This window comes from Gymnoscopelus braueri (genome assembly GCF_963280865.1).
Source record: "Gymnoscopelus braueri genome assembly, chromosome: 12".
NCBI classification, from domain to species: domain Eukaryota; kingdom Metazoa; phylum Chordata; class Actinopteri; order Myctophiformes; family Myctophidae; genus Gymnoscopelus; species Gymnoscopelus braueri.
The window spans coordinates 24,299,018-24,312,884 of record NC_137614.1 but is presented as its reverse complement, the minus strand read 5'-3'; the positions used below and the strand labels follow the sequence as shown (position 1 = coordinate 24,312,884).

General features: G+C 42.1%; 1 protein-coding gene and 1 pseudogene across 2 annotated transcripts; both read right to left on the bottom strand.

The window, feature by feature from the left end:
- Positions 1–3,204: 3,204 nt before the first annotated feature.
- On the bottom strand, positions 3,205–6,652 carry LOC308096442 (lactosylceramide 1,3-N-acetyl-beta-D-glucosaminyltransferase A-like; annotated as a pseudogene). The gene is made up of 3 exons: positions 6,641–6,652; positions 3,750–4,643; positions 3,205–3,242 (listed from the first exon to the last, which is right to left on the bottom strand). The product of its transcript is annotated as a lactosylceramide 1,3-N-acetyl-beta-D-glucosaminyltransferase A-like (transcript).
- Positions 5,745–10,827, bottom strand: tsr2 (TSR2 ribosome maturation factor). The gene is made up of 6 exons (XM_080444447.1): positions 10,816–10,827; positions 10,326–10,438; positions 9,617–9,707; positions 9,275–9,366; positions 8,335–8,493; positions 5,745–7,851 (listed from the first exon to the last, which is right to left on the bottom strand). The coding sequence occupies exons 2-6, from the start codon at positions 10,416–10,418 to the stop codon at positions 7,726–7,728; spliced, it is 561 nt and encodes a 186-aa protein (XP_080300573.1). The 5' UTR covers positions 10,419–10,438; positions 10,816–10,827; the 3' UTR covers positions 5,745–7,725.
- Between the last annotated feature and the right edge of the window lie 3,040 nt (positions 10,828–13,867).

The following is a 13,867-nucleotide window of genomic DNA, read 5'->3' as shown; positions in this document are numbered from 1 at the left end:
ATCATACTTTTATACTTCATGTGATTATTCACAAAACCCCACTAGCAAAAAAAGTCATACTCTGCTATGGGGATGAGGATGGTGGCTGCTAGCCTTAGGAATGTGATCGTTGATGGCCTGTGTCTCTGTGTCTCTGTGGGTGGCTCCCTTTAGCCTCCATTAGCCTCCATTAGCTTTGTAATTGTTTGGTAAATAAAAACACCAACACAATAATTGTTTGGTAAATCAATGTACATATTATTATTATTATGTCTCTGTCTCTCTCTCTCTCTCTATGTCTCTCTCTGTCTCTCTCTCTCGCGGTCCGGGTCGAAAAGTCAGGTCCAAGCGGGTCGAGAGCGGGTCGAATGGTCCGGGTCGAATCGTCCTGGGTCGAAATCTCTGGTGACCTTGGGAACGATGTCCATTAGAAATGTGTGCCCCTCCCCGTACCCACAGTACCCGCTGTCAGAGTCACAGTGTGTCTGTCTGTCCATCACTCACTCCCTCCCTCAGCTTCTTAGCGATAAGCAAGGCCACGATTCCACCACAAAAAAGGATGAGCGCCGCCGTAGGTGACAAAAATATGGCAAGCGGTATTGCCACTAGCGACAAAATGAGCATGGTCCAGGGGAACTCACGGCTGCAGGCGGCGCAGGTCACCACGCCGTTACGGCCGTTGCCGTTGTCCTTGAAGATGATGGCTGCACAGTGAGGACATTCCTTGATGGTGATGATGTCATCACCGCTGTGCCGGTGGCGCCTCCCAAACAGCGAGCGGAGGCGGGACAGGCGTGGTTTCTTCTTCTGGGTCTCTGGGACGCGAGAGTGGAGATCATGCTCTGTCTCTGACATCTGCTGCTGCATCATATTAACCATGTCCATGTACCCTTGACACATGACTCTTTATCTCTCTCTCTCTCTCTCTCTACTGTACTGTTGTCTACAGACAGTAGGATTAGACAGAGTTCAAGGTGTAGGTCTCTGAGCATTTATACATAGCCTGGCTCTGACGTCACAGTGACTTTATGGTCAATCGTGGCAACCTCCTGACGTTGCATACAAGACCTCCGGATCTGTGTGTGGACGTTGCCATGGTTACTTACGGTGTGCCGCGAGGTTTAAAGTTGCGTTACCCAGGCGACCCATTTAATGATGATAATTTAGTTTACACTCATGAGGCGAGTCAAACCTGATATTATAAGCCCCGCCCCTATTGGAACTTCATTACTGCTCCCGTTAGCCGCCGTTAGCATTGCTAGCGCTACAATGCTAACGTTACAATGGCGTTTCCCATAGACTTCCGTTAGCAATGCTAACCTGGAGCTAGCTAGCTTGAACGTGCAGTGCAGATGTTGTTTTGGGCTGGTGGAAGAAATACTCGCATTTATTTCTTACGAGTATCAATGCCACAATGTAAAAATACTCTGTTACAAGTCAGAGTTCGGTATTAAAAATGTACTTGAGTAGAAGTATAAAGGTATTGGCATAACATGTACTTAAAGTACCAAAAGTAAAAGTATTTATGCAGAATGTCCCATTTCACAAGTTTTTAAAATGTATGAAAATCCTTTGAAAATAGCAGATCTACAAGCTCACAATGTGCACATGGCGATGCATTGTGAGCTTGTAGATCGGCTATTTTCAAATGGCCAAAGTTTAAATAGGGCTGAAGTGGGTAATGTATGTTTTGTAATAATAACCAAAATCTACAAAGTAACTAGTAAATTAAGTTTTCAAATAATTGTAGTGGAGTAAAAGTACAATATTTGACTCTGAGATGTAGTGGAGAAGTAAAGGTATTGGAAATTGGAAAGTGGAAAGTGGAGTAAAAGTACAATATTTGACTCTGAGATGTAGTGGAGAAGTAAAGGTATTGGAAATTGGAAATACTCCAGTAAGGTAAAAAAAAAATACCTCAAAATTGTACTTGAGTACATGTACTTAGTTACTTTACACCACTGGTTTTGTTGACTATGTGATAATGTGCTGATTCATGAATGCACTGAATACATGAATAATACATTGAATCTCTGCTTTTAACTTTATACTAGACTAAATAGTTGGAATGTTTAATTAGATTAAATTCGTTGTTTTGTTTTTCATGTTATGTAAGCTATTGATGTTAAATTATATTTTAAGATAGGATTTGTATATTAAGATTGTATTATTATTATTAGTAGTATTATTATTACATTCCCTTGTGGTCTTGTAGATCAGAGCTTCTCAACCTTTGTTCAGCTCTGGACCCACTAGCATATTTAGAACAATCTCCTCAAGGACCCTCCTCCCCTCCCCAAAACAATATACACTATGTAGTCAATAAGAAGGCATAACACGGTCATTTCACATTTTTATATTTATTCACATTTCACATTACAAAATCTTGAAACAGACATACATTTAACAAAAGTACAATTTTAAAACATAAATGGCAGATCTACAAAGGTAAAGTGTCGTAATATTCTGTACATGTAACAAAAGTACATTTATTTTGCATTTTTAAAACTCTGGGGCCTGGGCCCAATGCCCATTGGGAACGGTCACCAGAGATTTCGACCCAGGACAACTCGCCCAACCGCAAATTCGAGTCCGTTCGACCCGTTTTTACCGGGTCGAATGATCTTTACTTTACTTTACTTTATTTGTTTATTTAGACAGGACAGAGCATATTAATGAACGTCACATGAACGTAAATACACCGGGATTAGCAAAGATGCTAATTTTCATCCGCAGTCCTCACACAAAACATAAAAACAGAAAACAGACAAACGGTGTAACCCCTAGAGGGTAGTAGAGTACAAGGTGACGGTGGTGATTAAGATTGAGTATATTTAAGAGTAAATATTGTAAGCATGCTCCCCCAGTTGCATACTTTTTTAAGAAGGGGAACATATACAGTTGGAGGGGGGTACAGCATTGTGTAAACAGAGCTATGTTACATTGTGTCGTTCTATATGGGAGAATAAAATGAGTGCAAGAATAATTGTCAGACAACACAGAGCTGCTGCTAATGTGTAGACTGAACGTCACTTTATGACTGAATGACAAAATAATCATTTCCATATAGGGACAAGGATGGTTCAGTTCGCTTTGAACAAAACTCAACTCTCCCCATACCCTCCCTCATGGGTCTTTAGTCCCTGTTCACTTCAGCACATGGACAAAAATAAAAAATAGTAAGATGGAGGTAGGAGACACAAAGAGTCTCCTTTGTGTCTCCTACTACCGGAACTCATTGGATGGAAGTCGGTATGGACCTCCTGAAGAAAAAAAATGGGAAAAAAAGAGATGGAGAGGGACACGCAGCACAGGACTCGAACCTGCGATGTGCTAATCCAGGCTACATTAGAGCCTTAGTGCCCGGACTGCCCCTGATTTCATTCATTTAACCACAATCTATCCTACACAAGTAAGACGCGCGAACGCTGGAAGCGACCGCAGCTCGAAAATGTTGTGTATTTACGGACTTGTAATCCGTGTTATTTCACCGTGATGGGGAGATAACATTGACATCGTGTGTGTGTGTGTGTGTGTGTGTGTGTGTGTGTGTGTTTTGCAGGATGTTGTGCATTTTAATCAGAGCATTGTCTAAATTCCTGCACTCTGGCGCACTCTGGCGGCTACACACAGGCAGTGCATGAACACAGAGACGCAGACACACACACACACACACAACCTGAGCACGGTTACATAGTAAGCTCCACTTGGTCGGGACCAAGTTGCGTTCGCAACAAAGGTCGCTCTACAGGGGTAGGTGTCACCCTCACCCCTGTTGGGTCTACACAGGAGAGCCTTTTTCACCAACTTGCAGTCTGTCTTAGAGGCGATCTGCTGGACCTGCGGGTCCGTCGCCGCCTTCCAGAGGTCATACATGTCCTGGCCGTAATGACTGTGCGAGTTCATCATCTGCCTGTAAATGCACGGGTGGTAGGGCGCCTTGCCACTCCCTGCAAAGAAGACGTGATGCTGTGGTGTGACGCCCACTCTGTTGGCACAGATCCCCATGAACACGTCGTCTATGTGCATGGAGGCGTTAAGGCTCAGAGTGGCTTGGTAGATCTTCTCCACTACGTCCCTGGAAACCACGTACCCAGACCCTGCCGTGTAGTCGGGGAAGGTCGACCACGGGTACATTTCGTAGGGCAAGTAGTACTTGCTGTTCCTGTCTCGGTCGGGCGCCGCCCCGCGCCACACATAGCCGAGCCACAGGTCGGTGACCTTCCTCTGGGCCGCGTCCTGCAGGTGGTCCACCAGGTTAGGAGTGTGGACGAAAGTGTCGTCGTCGGCCGTCATGACTAAGTTCGCATGGGCGCACCGTTGGCGTGCCCAGCGGAATTGCATGATCACTTTCAGGGTCAGGTTTCGGAACGAGTCTGTGAAATCCTGCTGGATCAGGTCACCGTGGAGGCGGTCCTCGCGCTCCAGATACTCCTGGACGCTGCCGGCGCTCCCAAGGCGAACAGAACCTTGACCGTTAGTCCCTTGGAGTGCCGAATGTACGCCTCGTTCCCCCATGTGGACCTGATGGCCTGCCGCCGGTCTCCGTTTGCTGGAGCGCTTTTGATGAAGAGGAGAAGATGAATGTCTTCTCCAGAACACTTGTCCAGCAGGTACTTGAAGTTAGTGAACCGCTCAGCCTCCTGGCGTGTGACGGTGAAGGCCTTTTCGAGGAAGGAGAAGGCGTCCGGATCATCAGCCACAGCCAACCCAATCAAACCCAAGGAAAAATGGGGCACCAGGAAAAATATTGCCTAGGGTGCCAAATTGCCTAGCACCGGCCCTGTGCATGTCCACAGTAAGCATTTTTTAACTATGAATGGAGTTTCTAGGTGAAAGTGTTTTTGAGGTCCAGAAATCTTCCATCTGCCTCCATTATAAATCTCTGAACTTTTAAAGCAGGACAATTCTAAAACTATGAAACATTTCAAAGATTCCTTTTCAGGAAAATATGTCCACATTAAGATTTAACATTTTAAAGTTTGAATGGGGGTTCTAGGTGTAAGTATGTAGGACTAGTAGCATGTCAAAGTTTGTACTTTTCCCCCTCTAAATGTCCATTGCCATTGACAATGCATCGGGCGCTTAAAGTTACATATTTCAAAAACTACAAATCCTTTCAAAGTAAAAAATCTCAAGGATGCATGTCCACAGTAAGGCTTCTGGGGGTCCCTGGCACAAAACATTTTCAGATGGGGGTCCGCGGCCAAATGTATATCAATTTAGGGGTCCTTGGCATGAAAAAGGTTGAAAACCACTGTTCTAAATGGCAGTGGTTCACAAACTTTTTAGCTCAAGAGTCTTGGGTCCCGGCTCCCGGGGAGACATCAAATTTCTCTTTTGGGTCTTGAGTCCCAAGACTCAAGACCCAAAAGAGTCTTGAGTCGAGACCCAGGCTCCCGGGGAGACATCAAATTTCTCTTTTGGGTCTTGAGTCCCAAGACTCAAGACCCAAAAGAGAAATTTGATGTCTCCCTGGGAGCCTGGTTCTTGACTCAAGACCCAAAAGAGAAATTTGGTCTCCCCGGAATCATACGAGGAAGTAAAATGTATAATAAGCAATTTTTTTATAATATATAAAAAAAATCTGTAATATATTATCAAACATCTAACAACAATATGAACTATAGTGTTAACAGAGTGACAATGACATATCACATGAGTCATTGTGAAACAATTATGATTCATGGTCACACTCTATTTCAGTAATATAATTAAATTGATTATATCTTATTGTATTTATTTCATTTTATTTGAATGCAGGGTCATTAAAATGAGTCCATATAGAAACACATGTGTTGAATTAACTGTGGAAAAACTTGAACAAGGCATTTGACTAAGTAAGCTTGGCTGTTAGCCTGGTCCCTACCAGGCTAACTTCACCGCTACATTTCCATGGTAACTAAGGTAGGATTGCGTACATTTTCTTTTGTGAAATCGAGTCATGGATAAACTTATCCAGGGTGCTCTGGTTAAGATAATCTCGCAAGATAATTCAGCTTTCATGAAACCGATTAATCGCTAATCCTGGCGTAATTTAGCCAGGATAGGTGTTAAATCCAGGCTTAACCCCTAATTCTGCTTTCGTGAAATAGGCCCTGTCTCCCCATCTTTCCAGCTCAAAATATATTTTCAGGTAAGGATACCAATTTCATTCAGCAGGAGAGAGAACTCACAGGATAAACAATTTAAATTGATTAAACAAAACAAATGAGCAGACTAAGTTGTAACACTATAAAAATGATATTGTATGTATGCTGATAAATGAGTTCTCTATACTGATTGGATGAAATTGGTGAATGGTGACCCACCTGAATATTTTTTTTCTTCTGTTTATTTGATTTGATCTGCACAAGTTATATATAAACATAAGCATAACATAATAGCTCTTTCCATGGGAACGTTTACATTATTAGTTGTGCCGGTGAGGTAAGAAACCCTAGGGGGGCTTATGCGAGTACCTCACCGTTTACATTACCTATATAGATTGATCGATTTAATATTAAAAACAAAAAACATTATTTATTTAAGAGCTGGAGAGATGGGGAGATCCCTTTTAATGAACAAACACAAAATAGCAGTGATTATTATCAGAACATAGACCCTAAAAAAACCCACAAAAAAATAACATTGTGTTTAAATAAAAAAATAAGGATTTTACTGTGTAGGTCATGTATTTCAAAATCCAGAACCAATGGTCAAACTACAGATGCTTAGGGATGCATAGATATATCGGCCACATACCGGTACCGGTAAATATCAGTATTGGCAAATAAAAATGACATTCACCGATGGCAGTGGCCGATATTTATCTCTTGTTGGGAAGCACCAGTTTTGCACTGTCTATGTTGGTGCGTTGGTTATCTGCAGTCTACCAAGCTGCAGATTCTCAACAGTATTTTTTTCTTAATGAAGATTTCCCTGGCACAAAAGGGGGATATAATGACAAAAAAAACTAAATAAAGAAATCGGTATTGGCTAAATTGTTATTTTAACCCATTAAGACCTGAGGCCGATTCTGCAGCTGCCTTCTAAATCAGTGGTTCTCAAACTTTTTTGTGCCAAGGACTCAAATTGATATATATTTGGCCACGGACCCCCCACTGAAAATGTTTTGTGCCAGGGACGCACAGCAGAAGCTTTTGTGTAAAAAAATAACAAAATCTAAATTATTCAAAATGTTTAAGATTTTTCAAAGCTTTCAAAAATAGTAGATGTACAAGCTCACAGTGCGGCACAAAGTGACGCGCTGTGAGCTTGTAGATCTGCTATTTTTTAATAGCCAACGCTAAAATCAAAAATGCTTTCCCGCATTTAATGGGTTAAACATCGGTATCGGCCAATAATTTCCATATTGCTGCATCCCTAGTTTATTACTGTCTGTACAGTACTGTCATATAGAGGCAAACAACCTCAACTGTCTGAGTAGTGAAACTTCAAAGTTTATACTGTTGTTGGCACAGAAATAGATTCATTACCGTTCATATGAAAGTTAAACCCTACACTGTAGAGTTTATTTAACTCTAAAGGGCACCATCTTTCGCCGCGGCACAAAGCAGTGCTTGGCGCAGTGCAACAGTCATTGACATTTTCCAACCGAGTCGTAATTTTTTTACGCCTTGCTGTTAAAAAGCAAATTGACGTTTTATCTGTTGGAGCTCATCGTATTTGTCTTCCTCTGTCCATTCTCCTCCTCTTCTTCTTTTAATTTCTCCCTCTCTTGTCTTCCATTTGTCCTTCTCTTCCTCATTTCTTCTTCGTCACCACCGTCCATCCATCATCTTCCTCCTGCGTTGGGGGTGGAGGCGGACATGACCTGGTCTCGGTGGTGGAGCTAACAGAGGACGTGGGCGGGGCCTCACATTCCATCAGCTGGAAGAGAAGAGGATGTCAATTATAGCAGTGGTTCTCAACCTGTGGGTGGGGGAGGGGGGGTCCCCAGATGACAGTGAAGTGACAATTTAAGGACTTTTAATACCTTAAAAAAACCAATACAGAATAAAAAAGACCATTACTGCGTCAAAAGTAATCAACAAAGTATACAATAAGAAATAGTCAAACATTGGCTAAATTATCAAATAATATAAGGAATAGGCAAACATTATGAAAATAGCCGATCTACACTCTACTGGCTCACAACGCCAGGGTTGCTACCCAGGGTCTGCAAATTTGGAAAGCCTATAGTTGCCAATAGGAATAGAATCAGAAAAATCTGACAGAATATACATACATCTGGATCATATTCAGTTTCAAATAATTAGAGTTTTCTGTATTATTTCATGTGGAAGACTTTACAGGATTAATATTAGAAGGTTGTTCACTCTGGAACTACCATAATAAAGTTGACCGACTGACCTCGGGCTCTTCATCACTACTACTCTCCTCTTTCTGGGCCGTGACCTTTGCCCTCCCACAGATGTTCTTTTTGGCTGTCAGTTTGTCCAGCGTCTGTCTCACAACGTCCAAGGCCCCCCGCTTGTAGTCCGCAAACAACTGACACAGAGAGACAGACACCTACAGAGAGACAGGTAATGGATTGTATCTACAAACGTCTATAATTTTTTAATAATTATATACAAACTAATTTGACAGATACACATATCATAGAATAAAACAATGACTTAAACTGTTGGAGGTTAAAACAACCATTCACAAATCACAAAGCTACAAGGCACTTGATTATACGTACAGTATACCACAGAGCAAAAAAGTAAGCAGACAATATGAATGTGACTAGACCAGAGGTATTCAACAGGGGGTCCGCGGAGGTACTGCAGGGGGTCCGCGAAATTGTTGTTTGATTTAACAATATTTTTGTTTGAAAAAAAAAAAAATCCCAAAATGTCAAATTGTCTTTAAACATAACATGAATCCATAGCAAACAGATAAATGGAGGCAAAATGCACAATAACATGGTATGTTTATACATATTTTGTAGAGATTTTTTATTTTGCACACTACTGGGGCAGGTGCGTATAGGAGCAGGCAATATAAAACACAATTGTATACATAAATATACAATATATGTGGTAGCCCCCCCTATACCCTACGAGGTAGGGGGTCCCTGCTCCATCTCCCCATCAGTTTGGGGGTCCCTGGCCTGAAAAGGTTGAAGACCCCTGGACTAGACAGTATGAGTCAGTGCTTCTACAGACTGCATTTCTAATCTATGTACTGCTGTGCAAGTGTGCATGTGTGCGTGTGTGTTGATTGATTGCTTGTATGATTGTATGTATGTGAGTGGGTGTTGTGTGTACTGTATGTATGTTATGTGTATGTGTGCAGCGATGTGTACCTGAGGCAAACTCCCATCATCCACAACAGTATCAAACTCCTGGTCCATCATAGCAGACAGGAAGTCCTCTACCTCCTCCTGCTGGAGATCAGCTGGGAGTACCACACACACAGTACAAAAACAGATTAATTTGGCTAGCTACCATACCATGACAACAAACTGTAACCTGGGTTCTATGTTCACGAAAGAACTTAAGTTCCAATGTGTTTTTTCACAAAGACAATCTGTAAATATGTAATTTGTACACTCTCAGAGACAAGATACAGACCCATCAAGGGTCCATTTGGACCCCTGGTGGGGCCCCGGACCAGACGCTGAGAAACAGCACAGTAGGTTACCTACCGTTGTCATGGAAATACTTCTGGATGACATCCACCAACCAATCAGCCTTCTGCTGACCGTACACTCCTCCAAACCCATTATCAACGGCAATCTGAAACATCATCACCAAAATATGACAAAACAAACTGTCAGCACTCAACAGGGGACACACACCAACACACTGGATTTTTTTAAAATTACATCAGGATTATTCCTGATACATCTTGTTATTTCATATTTGTAGGTTATAGTGGAGATGGTGATGTTAGGCATCACATGGGTACAGCTCTGGAAAAAGCATTTCAAGTTGTTCATTTTAGCAGACACCCTCACACATGGATGGGCAGAGATGGAGCAGACGACACACACACACACACATTACTTTCAATGCTTTGGCAACCATGACCAATGGCAATTAAGTCGACACACACACACACACACACACACACACACACACACACACACACACACACACACACACACACACACACACACACACACACACACACACACACACACACACACACACACACACACACACACACACACACACACACACACACACACACACACACACACACACACACAGCTTAGCCAACTAGCATTGGCTCAATTTGGCTGTGAAACACAAGCACAGTAAATGTGGCTTTAAAACAAACCACGGCGGCATTTCAATGACAAACAGGCAAAACAAAATGAGCAGATAAAACAGAGTTAGTTTGTTAACAACCTGCAGAACGGGCCAGTTGTCCACAACAGCTCGGACAGCCTCTGTAAACAGTTCACGTGCTTTACTGGGAGCCTCCATGTTGGATCCAGTCATGGCCAGTAGAAGCAGGATCACTGAGATCAGTGTTGCCAGGTTTTGAGAGAGAAACAAGCAACCAGGTCAAGGAAAACAAGCCCAAAAGAAGCGATATGGGCCACATGAACGCTTTAAACATACATCGGCTATTTGAAAATAGCAGATCTACAAGCTCACGACGCGTCGCATCGCAACGCGTTGTGAGCTTGTGGATCTGCTATTTTCAAATACAATCTTGGGGGGAATAAGGGGGAAATGTGGAATATGTTTGGAATATTTTAACAACGCAAATCTTGTACCCTGGCACAAAATATTTTCAGATGGGGGAGGGGGGGTGTCTAAAATAGATACATAAATATTAATTTGGGGGTCCATGACATGAAAATGTTTAAGAACCACTGGTTTAAAGACATACCTGAGAAAGACATCATATTATATCGCATCCTCCCGATCACTGAGATCCACGCAGCCCTGAGCAATCGAACGAAGAGCAGAGCCCGCTCGAACTCGAAGATAATTACATTATTTCATAGTATACAGTACTAATCATATATTCTATAATCACTACGGATAAGATTTCCATTAGGAAATCATGTTCATTTCAAATCGTAGAAACATCGTAAAGAGAAAAAGAAATAAAAACAAGAAAATCAGTTAGATTGCCGTGTTTAAATTCTACCCCTAGATGTCACTATAATCCTGCTGTTGGTTAAATAGCATTTTCTGACAATCACATAAAGGCTTACGTTCAAATATGTCATCAATAGCCTACATCCAGCTGTTAATATTACACTACTACTACTACTACCACTACTACTACTACTACTACTACTACTACTACTACTACTACTACTACTACTACTAATAGGAATTTATATAAGAATAATATCTAATGCACAGCATCTAAACTTTTCATACAACCAAAATAGCTCACTGTAAGGATCCTTCTATAAATGCATGGAATCTCTCTCTCTCTCTCTCTCTCTCTCTCTCTCTCTCTGTGTGTGTGTGTGTGTGTGTGTGTGTGTGTGTGTGTGTGTGTGTGTGTGTGTGTGTGTGTGTGTGTGTGTGTGTGTGTGTGTGTGTGTGTGTGTGTGTGTGGTGTGTGTGTGGGGGGGGCAACTGATTGACTTCAAACTTGGTGTGTGTGTATCATATAGTATCATGTCAGTATCATCATGGTCAATAGTATCATGTCAGTATCACAGTCAGTATCAGTCCAAAAAGGCATCCTTCTCAACGGGCATATAGGCCTAGTGATTGTAAAATAGTGCAGATCCCATTATCATAGTACTTGGAGGCCAGTCAGCATATTGATAACATCAGGGATCTCCATATATGGGCATAAAAGGGACAGTCAGACAGACAGACAGACAGACAGACAGACAGACAGACAGACAGACAGACAGACAGACAGACAGAGACAGACAGAGACAGACAGACAGATGGACAAAGACAGACAGATATACAGATGTGGATTTGTTTGAACTACGGATCTGACTGACATCCTTGGTACTGCACTCCTGTGGGTCGATAGGTCAAACACTGACACGTGCACACGCACACTTACACGCGTGTGTGCGCGCGCGCACACACACACACACACACACACACACACACACACACACACACACACACACACGCACGCACGCACGCACGCACGCACGCACGCACGCACGCACGCACGCACGCACACACACACACACACACACACACACACACACACACACACACACACACACACAGAAGACTGTGGCTGAGTTTTGTCTTCAGAACACAAAGGATTTAATTTACTAATCTGCCTCTACTGTGATTTACTGAGAGCCAGGTTATAAAAATGGATATTTTCATTTGCCATGAGACAGCAGGAGACAAGAAAACAGATGGAACAGCCCTGATAGACAATCAGGCAGACAGCAGGACATAACAGGACAGATGGAACAGCTCAGAGACATTCAAACTATTCAATCACCCAAATGTTTTATAAACTCTTAGACCACAGAGAAACCAGCATATCATATCATAATCATATAATAATCCAAATATTTACTACAAAAGTCACTAGACGTGTTGTAATGTAGCAGTTAACCTGTCTTCCAGATCCCATGAATTGCAGGCAGAACCTTTCGAGAATTATGTTCAGCAATTCATGGCTCATCCCCTCAGAGATGTTTGACTAATGTCACTGCTTGACCCAACGGATTGGTCAGTCACAGTAGTTTAACTGATGTGAACAGTTAAACTACTGATGATGATCATTTGAATAAGTGGTCATGGATCCAATTCATGTGGACTGGATCCAGGCTATACAGGTACTATGTAACAGATATGATGTTTTAATGTAACAGTAGTAACGTTTTAATGTAACAACTAAATTAAAACAGTTAAACACATTAACTCTCTATGTCTCAGTCAAAAACACACATACAGTATTGTACAGTTGAATGAAAATATAAGAGCTGTATAAATTCACACACAGATCGTACTGAGCATGCTCCGTTTCTGTTATGGCTCATTCTTCATGGGAATAAAATACATGCAGTTCTGATAACAAGTGTGTCTCCTTTAAACACAACCCTCAATATTTACAGTAACAATAATAATATACAAAGGTTTCTTCTGGGCACGTGCAAAGCGAGAACAATACAATAACATCATTCTGACTAGTTTGGCAAGGTACAATTACAGTACTATGTCAGTGCTATGTCAGTATTCATACAGTACTACTGTATATCAATGTTAGTACTATATAAGCACTATATCAGTACCATATCAGTACTGTCAGTACAATAGCAGCACACACGCACGCACGCACGTGAGCATACACAATCGGTACACTGTAAACACTTCCATCAAAAGAGGTCTTGCTGATCATGTGTGTGGTGCGTTGACACCTGATCCATTTTGACAGGCGTAAAAAGGATCAGACGGGAGAAAGAATCAATTACAGGCAAGGTGGTTTGAGGAGAAGGGATCAGAGAGGACTGCACTAACAACTGCAACGACGTACTGTATGCATGTAAACAAATGACACTATGGCTATGATCAGGCCGGCAGCCCCAGATCAGATTTTGTGATCTATCAAGATTGGAATCAGGTCTGAAGTGAAATAACACATGGAAACAGATTTTTTTCTCATCAGATTTGACACACATAGGGGCCGCTGGCCGACGGTCCAGGCGCATACCACATACTGTATGCTGATAATCCAGTTTGACAGCGTGTAACGGGTTCGACACCCAATCCCGATGACCTTTGCTGTGCGTCACCCCTCATCTCTCTCCCCATTTCCTGTCAGCCTCCTTTCCTATCAATAAAGGCAGAAAAAGCCCAAAAAAATGTATTAAACATTTTTTTTAAACACATTCCTAGGTGGTTTGAAATCTGATTCAAATCTCATTTCTAAAGATGCATCTCAGGACACTGAAGCCTGATTTATACTTCATCATATGAAATAGGCTCGCCAG

Excerpts from the sequence above, each read along its gene's own strand:
- tsr2 (XM_080444447.1), bottom strand. The coding sequence starts at position 10,418 with ATGACTGGATCCAACATGGAGGCTCCCAGTAAAGCACGTGAACTGTTT. Across the intron at positions 9,708-10,325 it reads ACAACTGGCCCGTTCTGCAG|ATTGCCGTTGATAATGGGTT; the intron begins GTTGTTAACAAA and ends ATGATGTTTCAG. Across the intron at positions 7,852-8,334 it reads GTAGTGATGAAGAGCCCGAG|CTGATGGAATGTGAGGCCCC; the intron begins GTCAGTCGGTCA and ends CTTCTCTTCCAG.